Source organism: Phycodurus eques, chromosome 17 (genome assembly GCF_024500275.1).
Source record: "Phycodurus eques isolate BA_2022a chromosome 17, UOR_Pequ_1.1, whole genome shotgun sequence".
Lineage (NCBI taxonomy): Eukaryota > Metazoa > Chordata > Actinopteri > Syngnathiformes > Syngnathidae > Phycodurus > Phycodurus eques.
Genome location: NC_084541.1, coordinates 6,543,556 through 6,562,177, shown reverse-complemented (window position 1 = coordinate 6,562,177; position 18,622 = coordinate 6,543,556). Strand labels below are relative to the sequence as shown.

Below are 18,622 nucleotides of genomic sequence, written 5' to 3'. Positions count from 1 at the left end.
AGAGTGGTAGAGAATAAGACAGACACCACCTTTACTTCTAATTAGTTGCTGAATCACTTGTGATATACATTACGGTATCAGGCCGTACAGTTGTGTGGGCTCCACTCACTGAGCATGGGTGAGAAGAAGACCTCAGAGAGGGGACTGGTTTTCGTCCACTTATACAATGGAATTGGCTTCCCGCTGTCAGACTTGCAGCTCAGTGTCACATTTCCTTTCAGCACTGGTTTCCCTGATAAAGTGCACTTTGGGACAGCAGGAGGCACTGAGGGGAGAAGGGAGCAATAGAAACATTTTTTATTTAATAAAACTTAAAACTAATGAACAAATAGTTCAGTCATAATCTGTCTTACCTTTGACATCCAGGCTGAGCTGAGCAGTGAGGCCAGGGTTATCTGGGATGATGACCTGGCAAAGGTAACGTCCTGAATCTGACTCCTGGGTGTTGTTGACGAAGAGAGACACATCACTAGAGGGCATGCTAGAGGTGAACCCAACTCGGCCCTTAAACTGGGAACTCCCCACGCTGATGGAGCCCTTGGTGTAAGAAATTATCTGAATGAGGAAAGAGAGGCAAAGTTAGTTTTGAGTAATTGGTATTTCTAAAAGATGTGGTCTTTATTTGACTAAGTGAGGAACATGGAACTGGTTTGTGAGTCTCAGATGTAATCATGTCATGCAAAATGTCATGAAGTACTTGGAAACTTCTTCTTCTTTTCCTTTCGGCTTGTCCCGTTAGGGGTCGCCACAGCGCGTCATCCTTTTCCATGTAAGCCTATCTCCTGCATCCTCCTCTCGAACACCAACTGCCATCATGCCTTCCTTCACGACATCCATCAACCTTCTCTTTGGTTTTCCTCTAGCTCTCTTGCCTGGCAGCTCCATCCTCATCATCCCTCTACCAATATACTCACTATTTCTCCTCTGGACGTGTCCAAACCATTGAAGTCTGCTCTCTCTAACTTTGTCTCCAAAACATCAAACCTTGGCTGTCCCTCTGATGAGCTCATTTCTAATTTTATCCAACCTGGTCACTCCGAGAGCGAACCTCAACATCTTCATTTCCGCCACCTCCAACTCTGCTTCCTGTTGTCTCTTCAGTGCCACTGTCTCTAATCCGTACATCATGGCTGGCCTCACCACTGTTTTATAAACTTTGCCCTTCATCCTAGCAGAGACTCTTCTGTCACATAAAACACCTGACACCTTCCTCCACCCGTTCCAAACTGCTTGGACCCGTTTCTTCACTTCCTGACCACACTCACCATTGATCTGGACGGTTGACCCCAAGTATTTAAAGTCCTCCACCCTTGCTCTCTCTTCTCCCTGTAGCCTCATTCTTCCCCCACCACCCCTCTCATTCATGCACATATATTCTGTTTTACTTCGGCTAATCTTCATTCCTCTGCTTTCCAGTGCATGCCTCCATCTTTCTAACTGTTCCTCCAGCTGCTCCCTGCTTTCACTGCAGATCACAATGTTAGACTGTTAGCCTATCCATCACCACTGCAAAAAGGAAGGGGCTCAGGGCTGATCCCTGATGCAGTCCCACGTCCACCTTAAATTCGTCTGTCACACCGACAGCACACCTCATCGCTGTTCTGCTGCCCTCGTACATGCCACTCCAGACTTTGGAGTGGCATGCCACTCCAGACTTTTGCATGCAGTACCACAGTTCCTCCCTGGGTACTCTGTCATAGGCATTCTCTAGATCTACGTAGACACAATGTAGCTCCTTCTGACCTTCTCTGTACTTTTTCATCAACATCCTCAAGGCAAATAATGCATCTGTGGTACTCTTTCTAGGCATGAAACCATACTTTTGCTCGCAAATACTCACTTCTGTCCTGAGTCTAGCCTCCACTACTCTTTCCCATAACTTCATTGTGTGGCTCATCAACTTTATTCCCCTATAGTCCCCACAGCTCTGCACAGCACCTTTGTTCTTAAAAATGGGCACCAGTACACTTTTCCTCCATTCCTCAGGTATCTCCTCACGCACTAGAATTCGATTGAACAAGCTGGTCAAAAATTCCACAGCCACCTCTCCTGGATGCTTCCATACCTCCACAGGAATGTCATCAGGACCAACTGCCTTTCCATTTTTCATCCTCTTTAATGCCTTTCTAACTTCCCCCTTACTAATCATTGCCACTTCCTGGTCCACCACACTTGCCTCTTCTACTCTCCCTTCTCTCTCATTTTCCTCATTCATCAACTCCTCAAAGTATTCTTTCCATCTAGCTAGCACACTGCTGGCACCAGTCAACATATTTCCATCTCTATCCTTAATCACCCTAACCTGCTGCACATCCTTCCCATCTCTATCCCTCTGTCGGACCAGCCTGTATAGATCATTTTCTCCTTCTTTAGTGTCCAACCTGCCATACATGTCGTCATATGCATCTTGTTTGGCCTTTGCCACCTCTACCTTTGCCCTGTGTCGCATCTCAATGTATTCCTTTCGCCTCTCCTCGGTCCTCTCAGTGTCCCACTTCTTCTTAGCTAACCTTTTTCCTTGTATGATTTCCTGTACTGTGAGGTTCCACCACCAAGTCTCCTCTCCTTTCCTTGTTATAAGATACACCAATTACTCTCCTGCCTGCCTCTCTGATCACCTTGGCTGCAGTGGTCCAGTCTTCTGGAAGCTCCTCCCGTCCACCGAGAGCCTGTCTCACCTCTTCCCGAAAAGTTGCACAACACTCGTCCTTTCTCAGCTTCCACCACATGGTTCTCTTCTCTGCCTTTGTCTTCATAATCTTCCTCCCCACCACCAGAGTCATCTTACACACCACCATCCTATGCTGTCTTGCCACACTCTCCCTGACCACTACCTTACAGTCGGTAACCTCCTTCAGATTACATTGTCTGCACAAGATGTAATCCACCTGCGTGTTTCTACATCCGCTCTTGTAGGTCACCCTATATTCGTGCCTCTTCTGGAAAAAGTGTTCACTCCAGCCATTTGTATCCTTGTTGCAAAGTCCAACACCATCTGTCCCTCCAAGTTCATTTCCTGGATGCCGTACTTAGACATCACTTATTCATCACCCCTATTACCTTCACCAACATGTCCATTACAATCTGCACCAATTTACGATTCTCTCTCTGTCTGGGATGCTCAGAACTACTTTGTCTAGCTCCTTCCAGAATTTCTCTTTCACCTCTAGGTCACATCCTACTTGTGGGGCATAGCCACTAATCACATTACACAAAACACCCTCAATTTCAAATTTCAGCCTCATCACTCGATCTGATACTCTTTTCACACACATTCTTAGCCAACTCTTCTTTTAAAATAACCCCGACTCCATTTCTCTTCCCATCTACACCATGGTAAAATAATTTAAACCCTGCCCCTAAACTTCTAGCCTTACTCCCTTTCCACCTGGTCTCCTGGACACACAATATATCAACCTTTCTCCTAATCATCATGACAACCAACTCCCGAGATTTTCCCGTCATCGTCCCCACATTCAGTTCTAGGCTCTGTGCTTTCCTCTTCTCTTTCTGCCGAAGAACCCGCTTTCCACCTCTTCTTCTTTTTTGACTTCGACCCACAGTAGCTGAATTTCCAACGGCGCCCCGCAGGTTGACGGCGCCGGTGGCGGACGTTGTTAACCCGGGCCACGACCGATCCGGTATGGAATTCTTTGGATGAACGCTCATATTTGTTTGGCAGGGTTTTAAGCCCTTCCTGAGGCAACCCTCTGCATTTATCCAGGCTTGGGACCGGCCTACAGTTTGCACTGACTTGTGCCCCCCATAGGGCTGCATTAAGTACTTGGAAACTGAACTTCATAATAAAATAATACGATTCCAGCAAGCACAACTCACAGTGTACAGTTTAAAATATATTTATAAGAAGAATAAATTGCAAGGAAACTATTAAGTTAAACAGAAATAGTTCTCCTCTTCTACCCCGCTAAAGACTAGAATGAAGAATACCAAGTACGAAGGACTAAAGTGACTCTTTCTCAAACGCATAGTGGCAGAAATAAATATTTCCTAAAGTTTTGACTACTTCAAGTTCTTTAGAATGATATGTAATTAATGTATTATTGTTTATGTTTATTTTACACTATATAGCCCACTATATGCAGTATACTCATCTTAAAATGGCGTTTCTCTGTCATTGGCATGGCAATCCCAGTTCACCGTCTTTCATCATCTAGTGGTCCAGTTACCACACCTCTCAAATTACGTAGGTCTTACTGTCAGTGTGCTGTGCTTGCAACTTTTTATTTTAAACCACAGAACAATGATAATCTCTTGGAGGACGTGCTGGTATAACATAATTTTGTAACATGCTTAATTTGTTTGAAATCTTAATGATATTCACTGAAATCACAATTTCCCATACCATACTGTTCTGCCAAAGTCAGAATCACAACTACAGCCACAGTTTGCCCCTCGTTTTTTTCATAGATTTTTTTTCCTGTCACCCTTGGATGAAACACCCTTTTCCTGCGAAAAGCTTTCATGAGCTCGCTTTTCGCCACATTTCTCTTTTGTATGTGATTCCTATTTGAAATTCCCATCTGGTCAGCATGATAATGTCATGGTGGGGGGTAAACAAAGGTAATGCCAGATTCTAAAGATAATGTGTGACAAAAAAATGTCACTGTGCGAAGGGGTGTTGTTTTGCTCAGTTATGCAACCTTCTTTAACCTTATTAACGGCACAATAACATCATCCTGTAAAATCATGCACAATCCACATTGTTTTATATAAACGTAATTATATAGTGAGACTTCTAGACAAAATAGTACATTTTGGCATTTGAGTTGTCATCTGATTTTTTTGGGTTTCTAAATATCTGTTTGCAGGTTAAACTGTCACAGTTATACAGTACATTCATCTTCCGTACCGCTTATCCTCACGAGGGTCATGGGTGTGCTGAAGCATATACCAGCTATTTTCGAGCGAGAGGCGGGGTACACCCTGAACTGGTCGCCAGACAATCGCAGGGCACATACAAACAACTATTTACACTCACATTCACACCTACGGGCAATTTAGAGTCTACAATCAACCTACCACGCATGTTATTGGGATGTGGGAGGAAAGCGGAGTACCCGGAGAAAACCCACGCAGGCACGGGGAGAACATGCAAATGCCACAAAGGCGGGGCTGGCATTTGAACCCCAGTCCTCAGAACTGTGAGGCAGATGTGCTAACCAGTCGTCCACCGTGCTGTTATACAACCTTTAATAATTGTAAAGGGAAAAACATTCTTAACTGCCATGCGCAAATAAAGGAAATACAGTGTGTTTATATTAAAACTGTCTTAACTTGAATGGCAGCTCCCGCATCTCACTTTTTAAAAAACAAATCATGTCACTTGAGAGGTTCCATTCTTATATCGCACTGGGATTTGGCACAAACAGAATACAAACATGAGCTTATTTAGTAATTCATGATCAGGTATTGCTATAGATGAAAAGTTAAAATAATTTGAAGCCAAGATCGTGATGCGTATATTTGAGGTTACCTACAAATATAGCCTAAATATGTTTATGGTCAAAACTCATGACCAATTAATTTCTTACCAGCTGAGTGTTGTTGGAGACAAGGTTCCAGAGGATGGTGTTTGTGCTCAGGTCGCTACCAGGGACTGTGTTGTATGAAGCCTTCAGAACCACCATCTGACCCTTCAATACATCAAAATGGGTTTGGGGCATCAGAATCTCTGCCCAAATGCCTGGATGCACAGGGAGGGAAATGAGAGAAAATGAGTGAAGTCCTCTCCTGATTTTTCCTTTGCTCATACTGACCTACTGCAAAGGCATATTCAGTTAAATATTTTTTTATTTGAATTTAAGTGAAAATGCAGAAAAAACAGATGTATATATTAAAACAATAATACCAGTAATAAGAAAAGTAATAGTTTCTATATTTCAAAATAAAGTGCTCATCATATACGACTAAACCACCTTAAAAAGTAAAGTTTTTTATGGATTCATCATAGAATACGAGAGCCGTTTTCAGAATTTTGATGCTGATTAGATGAAGCTGCAATTGACTTGCTGTGAATTTGCATGTTTAAATCTAAAATTTTGCTTTGCTAGACTTTCAGTTTTTGTAATATTGCAACATTGAATTATGATAATGTCTAAGAAGGATTACATGTTTTTACATGCAAATGGACAAATCTGATTCACAATCATATTTTATAGTTTTTATACTGGAGTATGCCCAAGGAAATATGTATTCTAAAATGAAACTGTTGGGACGTACACAATTAGGTTGAGCACTGCAAGTATGTTGAAATGAAGGAAGCATAGAGATATTCTATATGGCTAAATTACTTAAAATCGCCATACTGATGAACACAGGACTGTCTGATGGTAAACTACAGATATCTGTAATTATTTAAACTTGGTTTGAATTACATTATTAAATCAAATGCAATGCTAATATGGGGGGAAAGGCTGAACAGAATGGAAAAAAATACATTATGATAAAGTCAATCCATAAATCCATTTTAAATACCGCTTGTTCTCTTTTGGGTTGAAGCACATTTTGGGAATGTGGGAGCCTGGGAGGAAATTGGAGTAACCGCAGAAAACCTGAGACAAGGTCATTTGACCCAATTCAAGCGCACATGTACGAGGCTGCACTGTAAATCTATGGCCAGAGAGGGGCAGCACAGAGCCACACACAAGTGCTCCTCACTCAACTGAAAGTAATGAATGTAATAAAATAAATACAGAATGCATATCAGATTCAAAGGTTTGAGGGTATCTGTTATCAGCTAGCTGTGTAGCACATACTATATTCAAGATTGTGGTGTCTATACTTCTACTTTTCCAGGGATTTTGATTGTGGTGTTAGTCAATAGAAAATGTACACCCCTATAACGTCTTTATTTTAGTAATCATAAAACAATCATAAAAACTAAATAAAGTTCACATGCGTATTGAATTGCTTCCTAACTCTCCTCTACAATTCTTCTTTGTCTTTATTTATGTTTTCATTTTAGATCATCAGGCTCCACAAGCAAGCATGACAACAAAATTGTAATAATAAGGTCATAGTTATCTGAGTGTTGATAGGTGGGTGTTTTCATGCATTTACCAGTGTGATTGACAAGGTGTGATGACTAATGCAATAGATGGGAATCTGGTTAATAACATCAACACTCATCATCCTACACTGCACTGCAAAAAAAAAAAGTAATATTTCATCATCTTCATGCATGAGCGTGCACCAAGCATACTTTATTAGCCTGTATCAATGCAATGAAAGAGGCAAAAGCTAAGAATAGTTTGATATGAACAAATGCTGCAATAATTTGTAATTGCAAACCCAAATCTAAAAGGGCTTTTAACATAATGTACATGTAACGTAAAAACCAGCACACATTTCTCTTTTTCCCTCTCTAGAAAAACTATGCTCAGTAGAGCACAAAATTATCATCATCATCATTTGTATGAAGTCTACGTGTATTTAAATGCACTGTAGTATTGAACAATAGTCCAGCCAGACAAAATTAATTTAGTTAGTTCAAATAATTTCTTCTTATGCCCCAGTATAGAGTCATTAGCACATTGAAAACACTATTCATTATTTTTTAATCAATCTGTTATTTTACACCATTGTTTTAACATATGCATTAGTATTTCTATATTTGAGTGGTTTAGTTTAAGAAAAACACATTACTGTGTACACCTGAAGTTTGTCCCTTCAATAATGTTCCACCCTCCCCCAAAATGTAATCTGTTGTGGCATGTATTCGTTGGACCCATTCTGAAGAGCGATACAGTAAATGCAGGCATGTAATTGTTTCCCGTGTCCTCATTAATAGGAATAATACAAAACAAATAATTACATCACTCGGGGCTGCTCTGTGTGTGTTGTTTGATGGGTTATAATCAGAGGTTGGTAGAGGAGCCAAATATTGCACTCAAGTAACAGCACTGGTACTTTAGAATAATATGACTCAGGTAAAAGTAAAATGTAACCCTCCAAATAACTACTTGAGTAATAGTAAGAGAGTAGTCAGAAAAAAAAACTACTCAAGTACCAAGTAACTGTTGAGTAACTTAAATCAGAGCATAATCGTCAAATACAAATAACTAAATAAAACATCACTATCCATCCATTTTCCGTACCGCTTATCCTCACCAGCGTCGCGGGTGTGCTGGAGCCTATCCCAGTATGAATGTGCAAATTCAGATATTGCATATCTTTATAAAATAACAAACGACTGAATACAATCTTTGTAAAATAACAAATAGAGCTACATTTTGCTCCAACAAATGGCTGTATACTATTTCGTTTTCACTTGTTAAATGGCACAATAGGATCACCAGGCAGAGATTTAAAAAACAGGAACAAGGCAACAGTGGATATAAAAACCATCCCATCAAAACCATCCCCAACCAACCATCTACACATCCCTGTTCAAATGCCAGGTTTTTTATGTAAAGAATTTGGACCAAAATAAATCATTTTATAATTTTTTTCACCATTAATGTGACCTAGAATTTTTTACAACTGAATTGATATATTATATTATTTATTTCATCTTTTTGAGAGGGGAGGTGAAAATAAACATCTGCTATAATATTGTATGCGATTGACTTGGACTTGTTTAACTTGCTGTCTTCTTAGCCAGGACACCACTGGAAAGAGATGTTCTGTCTCAACTGGTCTTTTGCCTTGTTAAATAGAGGTTAAACAAATAAAATAAAAACATAATTGACCCTGAACAGGATAAGCGGTATTGGCAATGGATGGATGGATAAAATAAAAAATAAATCTTGTTGCAAAAGGATGCACTCCCTCTTATAAATGGTATGCGGCTGAACACATGTTCAATGGGAGTCCACACACACCTGCCACAAATGTTTAGGCGCCGAAAACCAACAGCACATGCACAGGGCCTTAAAGAATTTGCTTTATTCACTGAAATGATTGAATGAAGAAGCTGTTTTGTTGACCAGACTTCCATCCATCCATCCATTTTCTGAGCCGCTTCTCCTCACTAGGGTCGCGGGCGTGCTGGAGCCTATCCCAGCTATCTTCGGGCGAGAGGAGGGGTACGCCCTGAACTGGTCGCCAGCCAATCCCAGGGCACAGTGGATCGGGCTGACTGTATTATAAGGACAAAATGGGGACCCTTGAATGAACGTCCTCTCCCGAGCACCGGTTGACCACCACCACATGTTTTTCCCCATTTTATTCTTTTTTGACCAACACACCCGGCGTGATCCATTGTTGTTGTGTGGCCATGGTAACGAGTGTATCCAGTCGAGTTTGATTTGACAAGATAAAGCCCAGTGATCATAAAAGAAACTGTACACGACGGCAATGCGAAGTAAATGTCTTTTGCGGTGTCAATCTATGACGTCATTGATCGGATCGGCGAATTATGACATGAAAGCCGATCAGCATAAAATGCTAATTATTGGCAGATCATCAGAAAGCCCATCAGAAAAAAATAAAATCTAGTTACTACACACATCTGGTTATAATTTACTGTAACATCGGTGTGAATCTTATTAGCATGTCCAACCAGGTCCCTCTGCTGGTCATTTATTATTATTACAGTTGATTGACTGCATATCAATACACCAACATTGCGCAGTACCCTGTGATGTGACTATTGTGCACACGTACATTACGATGACAATGCCCAAAAGATATATTGTGCAGCCCCAATTATTATTGTATATATATATGTTTGTATAATTCTTCTGTATAAGGAAAATTGGGTGCCATTGATATGTGAATTGCTGCCTTATGTAGCTTTATGAAGGCCAAGTGAATAGAATTGAAACAATGCCCCATGGAAAGAGATCTGAAGTGAGTAGGTGTAGGTGTAGCTATCAGTTCCCCTGCCACTGTGGAGATAAATGAAGCAGATCAGTGTCAGTAGAGAGTGAATGTGTAGGCTTAATTCCCTAGATAATTGCATTAATTAAGTGATATGCGAGTGTACAATATAGACCACATAGAACAAAAGCTTTTGCTACCGTGTATGTTAGGTTAATTGAAGATTAAATGAACTATAACTAAAACAGGCGGCACGGTGAACGACTGGTTAGCACGTCTGCCTCACAGTTCTGAGGGCTGGGGTTCAAATGCTCGCCCCGCCTGTGTGGTGTTTGCATGTTCTCCCCGTGCCTGGGTGGGTTTTCTCCGGGCACTCTGGTTTCCTCCCACTTCCCAGAAACATGTACGGTAGGTTGATTGAAGACTCTAAATTGCCCTTAGGTCTGAATGTGAGTGTGAATGGTTGTTTGTTTATATGTGCCCTGGGATTGGCTGGCGACCAGTTCAGGGCGTACCCCTCCTCTCGCCCGAAGATAGATGGGATAGGCTCCAGCACGCCCGCGACCCTTGTGAGGATAAGCGGTAAAGAAAATGGATGGATAACTAAAACACTATAATTTGATCAATAACGTTAAAGGCACTTGTAAAAAAAGAAATTCTAATTTAGCATTTTTTCTTATCTGCGATTGGCTGGCAACCAGTTCAGGGTGTACCCCGCCTCCTGCCCGATGACAGCTGGGATAGGCTCCAGCACGCCCGCGACCCTAGTGAGGAGAAGCGGATCAGAAAATGGATGGATGGATGGATTTTTTCTTATGCCGCCGTGGTTTTATTTGGGTAAATGTCTCCCATGCTGAAACAGCCACACTTAAAATTCCTATTTTAAAAAAAAAATATTGATTTAAAATTTTAGGCATTCAGTCAGTGTTGCCACAGTTACCTTGAAAAAGTTACTTTACTGATTATTTGAGCTTAAAAGTAACTTAGTTACTTTACTGATTACTTAATTTAAAAAGTAACTCAGTTAGAAAAAAAGTAACTTTTTAGTTACTTTCAGCAGCTGCACTCAGCAGCACTTATCCACAGAACAAAAACGACATTAGAAAAAAAGCATTAGCTTTACCGTACCCATTACTTGGTAATGTACGCCACACAAGTTACACAATGATGTCATCAACATGAACCATCCATCCATTTTGAGGAAATTAGTGCAGACTTGACATGCCAAATAGAAACCTACAGTAAATGTAAACAAGCACACCATTCTCAGTACACTTTAAAGACTCATAACTAATAGATAGATAGATAGATAGATAGATAGACAGACAGACAGACACAGAGGATAGCAACCCTGCCAATTGTGTGGGGGTTTATGAAGGCAACTGCGAGTGTGTGCATGAGTGTGTGTGTGCGTGTACATCGTGTACAAGGAATCTTAGTATTGTCCTCTTTAGAGAAACTCTAAGGAGTAACTGTATTTCCAGCTTGACTATGCCAATCCCTCGTCCCCGTCCATTGTGTTTGCGGCGCTGGCTGGTTGGGTACACGTGAGTTGACTATGTGCTGAAAACGTGCAATACGTCATGTGACGTCATTGCCCCAGACGGGTCCGTTTATAAATATTTCCTCTCTTTCTTTCCTTGTCTTGGTTATTGACTTGCCTCATGTTCCCAAGCACTGTAGTTTGTTCATGAAAAATATCTATATTTGTCTAAGCAGTAATAGCATATTTTAAAATCCAAAGCACATTCAGCTCTGGGACTCATAAACAAAAAAAAAATATTGGCAGAGTAACTGTAATCTGCCTACTCTGAGATAAAAATTAACATGATTACTTATGACATCCCCGGACTGCATTTTTATTTTGTTTTTTTTACTAACGCATTACTGGAATCACTGTTCACAGTAAAGCCAAAATATTTATTGAAAAAGCAAACGGTGGTGGCCCATTGGAATACACTTCTTTTCATAACGGACATAAGTCCATAACGGTAAAGACATAAAAAGCCTCATAAAAATCGTTTGAGTGGCACAATTTACGTGCTGCCCTTCATACTCTGCAAATACAAGTGCATAAATGATCCTAACTACTCGGTAAAACCAATTACACTCTTGTCTTTATATAATCGTAATAACAGAAGTCTCGGCGCCCTTTGCACAATGGTCATTGCACCGGACTTTTGCAATATTAGTCATCCGAACTGCTCTAAGTGCTAGAGGACTCTGCATCTTTTTGCACAATTGTCAAAAAAAATAAAAAATAAAATGTACCGGCATTACCAGACAACAAGCAACCCTTTATTGCTCAGTGACTGTTTTTTTTTTTTGTCAATGTATTTCTGTCTCCAAAGTGTTCTCTGTCAATTGACTGTCTGTTGTCGTAATAGAACGGCTCCAACTACCGGAGACAAATTCCTTCGGCGAAAACAAACATCGCAATGATTGTCCAATTAGCAAATTTTGGAGCTTCTGAATGATCTGACTATAGGTTTGACTTGGCCCCAGTCACAAAAAGGAGTCATGACATATGACAAGATGTTTTTTCAACTCTGCATTTCCATGCATCTGGGTCATATCAATGCATGGTGACTATTGGTGCTGGCCTCTCCCAAAGCAGTTTTCCGGGTGTGCTGTCCCAAGTTTTAAATGCAGGATTGGCAGATGCATCAAATTTCCATGCACTCGGTACAAGTTAAATCAAGCAAAAATTGGCTTTTATGTGGTTGTTGGATTGCCCAAAATTATCCGAGTGAATTATTTATTTGCTGGAGCTCAGTAATATGTTTGTCTTCCGCCGTGTTTGTTTGCCTATTCCACTAACATTTAAAATTCTATCACCTAAAATTTTATTTTGCACTTGCGGTGCTCTCCCAAATATTAAATGAATGTCCACTAATGAAAACTAGTTGCCGAATCCTGCACACTGCACAAAAGTTCATTCGGGCTCAGCAGTGTCGCTTGGTGTGTAGCACCTGTCTTTGTCACCTTGTTTATAACGTACGTCTGTCCGTACAGCCACCAGAGGCAACTTGATCCACAACATTGACATCAGCAAACCACACACCCTGACAACACCGACCGTAATTTCTCGTGTATAATGTGCACCCATGTATAATACGCACCCCCAAAGTTGACCTCAAAATTCTGGAAACCCCTTCGACCTATGTATAAAGCCTTTTTGCAATGCATGATTTTGCTTCTGCCCATATGATCAAAACTTGAAGTTTTAACTGTATTTTGTTAATTTTTTTTCAAAGAATTATTCTGAAGTTAAGCCCTTTATTTGAACACGTAACCCTTTTTTAAATTAACTTGCTCTTAATTTCAACTTCACAGCCCAACATTTTTTTAGTAAATTAGAAAACACACAGTTGTGCTCGTATGTTTGATTACACAGGCAGAATTTGTAAGACAGGTACAATTCTTTAAAGAAAACATGAAGGACTAGGCGAAACACATTTAATTTAATTTTAATGGGATTCAAATTAAACGGTCAAGCATTTCAGAAAAGCATTGTCATTAAACAAAACATTACCATGAAGAAATTAATGATGGTTGTTGTTCAGTCATCAGTCATATTTAAAAGAAACAATATTTCACAAATTATGCCAGGGTATGTAAATTTATGAGCACAACTGTACATATATGCAGTCATACATACCCCTGTCATATTGGAATGAAAGTGTAGGCCACCCTTTTTTTATAACCAGTGGTGGCATTTTGGAATGAAAGTGTACAGCTTTTTCATAACCACTGGATGGCGGCATACATTTATTAAATGTAAAGGTTTTGTCCATTTGCCTCTATACCTATGTATAATGCGCACTATTGACTTTTGACCATTTCTTTGTGGGGGAAATTAGCATAATACACCAGAAATTACGGTATGCTGTATGCCTTCTGCCGTGTACAGTGAAAACCAGGATTGATCCGTGACGAGAACACTACTCCAAAGTGACACATGGCATTGAATGTGCGCATGTGTGCCCACTCATGTCGGTTACGACGAACTGCAGTCAGGTGTAGACCTCATGAGGATGACGAGGAGGTTCCCTGAGACGGTTTCTGATAGTTGGTGTAGAAATGATTTGGTTATGCAAAGCGGTTGTTGCAGCAGGTGTCCAGGAGGCTCTTCTCAGATAATCTTGGTGCGGTTATACATAGTCCACGACCATACAACAAGACCTTTTGGGGAAGAAGCTGCCTTTTGTTTGAGCAAAAAATATTTCCAAGCCTTACGTCCCTCAGATTCAACCTTTTAAGTAACTAACAATTTATAGTCAATACATGCAACAGCACAATATATTGAAGATACATTTTTGTCATAATTTGCAAGCATTTGGGCAGCTGTGGCCCAATGGTTAAGATCATTGCCAACCACCGTGGGGGACCTAGGTTCAAGACCTCGACTGGACCATCCACCAACATCCCCCAGACTCATGGGTGTGGTGTCCTTGAGCAAGACACTGCTACCCCGGGTGCTCTCTGGCTGCTATCCCGGGTGGTCCCCAAATGCTCCCTGGGTGCTTCAGCTGTCCCCTGCTCCAGTGTGTTCCACTCACATGTGTATGTGTTCACTGTGATGGGTTAAATCCAGAGAACAAATTTTGGGTGCATGCATGTTCATGACAATAAAAGGTGATTCTTCTTCTTCTTCTTCTTCTCATTTTGGGCTAGGAGGTTTTGGTTACTCATAATGCCTGTTTTTTACTGAGTGCCTTTCAGTGAATGACTTATTGTGAAATCATACTAAACTACTGTTAGAACATCTTCTAGTTAGACAATCTGTTGGAAATTTTATGTGACACAAACATTGTTGCCAGTACATAAAAAGTAAATAGCAAAGCAGTGACATAGACATGAGAGATGGACTGTTTTGGTGTAACTCAATAAATTATAACTGACAGTGGTTGTTTAGCAGCAGGAGGTAGAGTACTGCAGCATAAAAGAGTCATGAGCTCAAATCAAATCAAAATTGTACTTTTTACATTGAACATTCGGGAATCTGAAATGAGCTTTAAAACGTCTTGGAAGACCTTAGGTTTAATTTTTCGTATTCTTTATTAATTTTACGTCTTACAGTATGTTTAGCGGTAAATTGCACTGTTTTGGTCAACTGCTACTGGGGTAGGTATGGGCTTTTACAATTAGCAAATATAAATCTTTAACAAAAGAATAGGCAGTCATATAACAATATATCATTTAATCAACATTTGCAAAAACATTTGTAAATAAAAGTACGTTTTGCATCGTTTCAAAGACCAGGACTAAAACACTATGCCCTAACTTGTTTAAAAAAAATAATAATAATAATTTCAATATTTTTTTTGACGTGTGCTGTCATTTTGCGCACCAACGCCTATCATGTATTGGCTATTCCTAGTGGGGGACTATGAACTTGGGAGCGCGGGGATGATATGAGCGCAAATGTGGCCGAGGTTTTCTCAGACAGACAACAGCTCAAATGAGGGCACCAAACAAGTCATTTTGGGGAAATACTGCTCTTGCTCACACTCACTTACACGGGACTGCCCCTATAATGTATAAAGCACTGTACCTATGCCCATATACAACCCCAATTCCAATGAAGTTGGGACGTTTTGTTAAACATAAATAAAAACAGAATACAATGATTTGCAAATCATGTTCGACCTATATTTAATTGAATACAGTACAAAGACAAGATATTTAATGTTCAAACTAATAAACTTTATTGTTTTTATCAAATAATCATTCACTTAGAATTTTATGGCTGCAACACGTTCCAAAAAAGCTGGGTGCAGGATCATGTTTTACATAGCCTTTTCTTTTAACAACATTCAATAAACGTTTGGGAACTGAGGACACTAATTATTGAAGCTTTGTAGGTGGATTCTTTCCCATTCTTGCTTGATGTACAGCTTCAGCTGTTCAACAGTCCGGGGTCTCCGTTGTCATATTTTACGCTTCACAATGCGCCACGCATTTTCAATGGGAGACAGGTCTGGACTCTAGACAAGTACCCGACTCCAGACTAGTACCCGCACTCTTTTACTACGAAGCCACGCTCTTGTACCACATCCAGATTGTGGTTTGGCATTGTCTTGCTGAAATAAGCAGGGGCGTCCATGAAAAAGACTTTGCTTGGATGGCAGCATATGTTTCTCCAAAACCTGGATGTACCTTTCAGCATTAATGGTGCCTTCACAGATGTGTAAGTTACCCGTGCCATTGGCACTAACACAGCCCCATACCATCACAGATATTGGCTTTTGAACTTTGCGTCCATAACAGTCCGGATGGTTCTTTTCCTCTGGCCCGGAGGACACGACGTCCACAATTTCCAAAAACAATTTGAAATGTGGACTCGTCGGACCACAAAACACTTTTCCACTTTGCATCAGTCTATCTTAGATGAGCTCGGGCCCAGAGAAGCCAGCGGTGTTTCTAGCTATTGTTGATAAATGGCTTTTGCTTTGCATTGTAGAGTTTCAAGTTGCAATTACGGATGTAGCGTCGAACTGTATTTACTGACATTGGTTTTCTGAAGTGTTGCTGAGCCCATGTGGTGATATCCTTTACACATTGATGTCGGTTTTTGATGCAGTGCCGCCTGAGGGATCGAAGGTCAACGGCATTCAATGTTGGATTTCGGCCTTGCCGCTTACATGCAGTGATTTCTCCAGATTCTCTGAACCTTTTGTTGATATTATGGACCGTAGATGATGAAATTCCTAAATTCCTTGCAATTGTACGTTGAGGAACATTGTCCTTAAACTGTTTGACTATTTTCTCACGCACTTGTTCACAAAGAAGTGAATCTCGCCCCATCTTTGCTTGTGAATGACTGAGCAATTCAGGGAAGCTCCTTTTATACCCAATCATGGCACCCGCCTGTTCCCAATTAGCCTGTTCACCTGTGGGATGTTCAAAACAGGTGTTTGATGAGCATTCCTCAACTTTCTCAGTCTTTTTTGCCACCTGTCCCAGCTTTTTTGGAACGTGTTGCAGCCATAAAATTCGAAGTTAATGATCATTTGCTAAAAACAATAAACTTAATCAGTTTGAACATTAAATATCTTGTCTTTGTAGTGTGTTCAATTAAATATAGGTTGAACATGATTTGCAAATCATTGTATTCTGTTTTTATTTATGGTTAACACAACGTCCCAACTTCATTGGAATTGGGGTTGTACAAACAAGCTCGTATCAGTCCCAAGGTACTGTCAACACATCATTACATGGACAATTGCAATATGCAGAAGGAAACATAAACTGAAAATAATCATTCAAAGTAAAAGCAAAACTAAAGTTTTATTTTGACTCGACCGGCAAATGGGCTATATAAAGAATGAATGTGAAAATAGGAAGGACTATTCTGACACGCTCCTTATTTATATACTGTACTGTATTTGTATAGACTTTATGTACAGTGTTCCCTCGTTTTTCACGGTTAATGGGGACCAGAACCCCCCGCGAAAGGTGAAAAACTGCGGAGTAGGATTTGCCCCCCCTAGGAATTTTCGTGGCTGTGTATGTGGGTAACAGAATGTTTAAAATATGTTAACAGTATTTATACTTTACATATTTGCGACAAAGATAACAACAGTACACATATTTACTTAAATCTTTAATTATAAAACCTTATACAGTAATTAACATTTACTTTGTCCTGATAATATTAGTGTCCAAACTCACTGTCTTTTCCCTGCAATCAGGAATACACAATGCCAATGCAGCTTCCATTTTCACAATTCTCTTATAACGCAGAGTTACCACACGTTTCGCTTCCTTATTGAAGGTTATTGAATCAGTTTGGCGGATGTTTGCTTCCTCTTTCTTGATGTACCGCACTGTAGTTTCATTCACGCCATAATGGCGTGCCACAGATGCATAACTTCTGCCCTCTTTGATCAAATCTAAAAGTTTCACTTTTTCGCTGATGGTCATCATCTTCTTCATCTTGGGCGCCCCGTAGGAAGCTTTCGCAGGGGCACAGCGCTTCGGCAGCATTGTAAGGGCTTGCTTAACTAATCAAAAAAAATATCGCTTAAACAAAAAAAATTATTACGAACACGAGACTGGCGAGACACAACAAGGGAAGATGCTGTGTGAGGCTGCGATGATGCGCAGCCAATCAGCTCACGGGATAAATCCACTCATGCTCTCATTGGTCGATGTCGCGCCAGGAACCAATCACGGGCCTTGCATGAGTGCCCATACAGTACAGTCATGTACAAAGCCTCTGCGTCAACTCATCTCTTTGTTTGGCATGCAGGGAAACCTTCTCTCGCACGCATCAACATGAAACAACGTGTCTTTCCGCAATATGGCTGCCGATATGGCTGTATTTTTATTTATTCATTTATTTTTTATGAATATTTTGGAAAAACCCGCAAAGCACTGAAGCCACAAAACCTGAAGCGCGAAGTGGCAAGGGAACACTGCACTGCACATGTTTTTAGTACTTGTGTTTATTAGTGCTTTTCCCATGTGTACAGGATGAACACAAAATGCATTCTCTGCTTGCATGCATGTACATTTTTGTCTGCAACATTGGTTGTAAAACCTCTTTGAAAAACTAATATATAAAAAGACGATCCTTAAATTAACAACAGTAATGGTTGGTAAATTGAATGCAGTTGTACACTGTGTGTTGGTAATGGGGACACTAAAATTGTTGGGAGAGGACATGAAGCGGCACATCAGCGCTGAGAATGAGATTAAACTGTCATTGCATTCCTCTCTTGAGTGAATTAACTTCAGAGTCAAGTGTGTGTTGTACACGAGTTGCTCAGTGCTCCCTTTTGTAGCAATGGAGGCATAACATAAAGTGTTATTTCCCTTGATGAAAGTCTGG

At 40.4% G+C, this 18,622-nt stretch overlaps 2 protein-coding genes across 6 annotated transcripts in view; one reads left to right on the top strand and one right to left on the bottom strand.

Annotated features, from left to right (window-relative positions):
- Positions 1-18,622, bottom strand: part of esama (endothelial cell adhesion molecule a) — an 81,931-nt gene that overhangs the window by 7,211 nt on the left and 56,098 nt on the right. For all 3 annotated transcript variants that reach the window (XM_061702926.1, XM_061702924.1, XM_061702925.1), the window contains exons 3-5: positions 5,553-5,704; positions 354-555; positions 110-265 (exon numbers count right to left, since the gene is read on the bottom strand). In XM_061702926.1, the coding sequence (XP_061558910.1) occupies positions 110-265; positions 354-555; positions 5,553-5,684 (490 nt within the window). In that variant the 5' untranslated portion in view covers positions 5,685-5,704. The remainder of the gene's footprint in view (positions 1-109; positions 266-353; positions 556-5,552; positions 5,705-18,622) is intronic.
- Positions 1-18,622, top strand: part of fez1 (fasciculation and elongation protein zeta 1 (zygin I)) — a 71,042-nt gene that overhangs the window by 46,737 nt on the left and 5,683 nt on the right. The window lies entirely within an intron of this gene.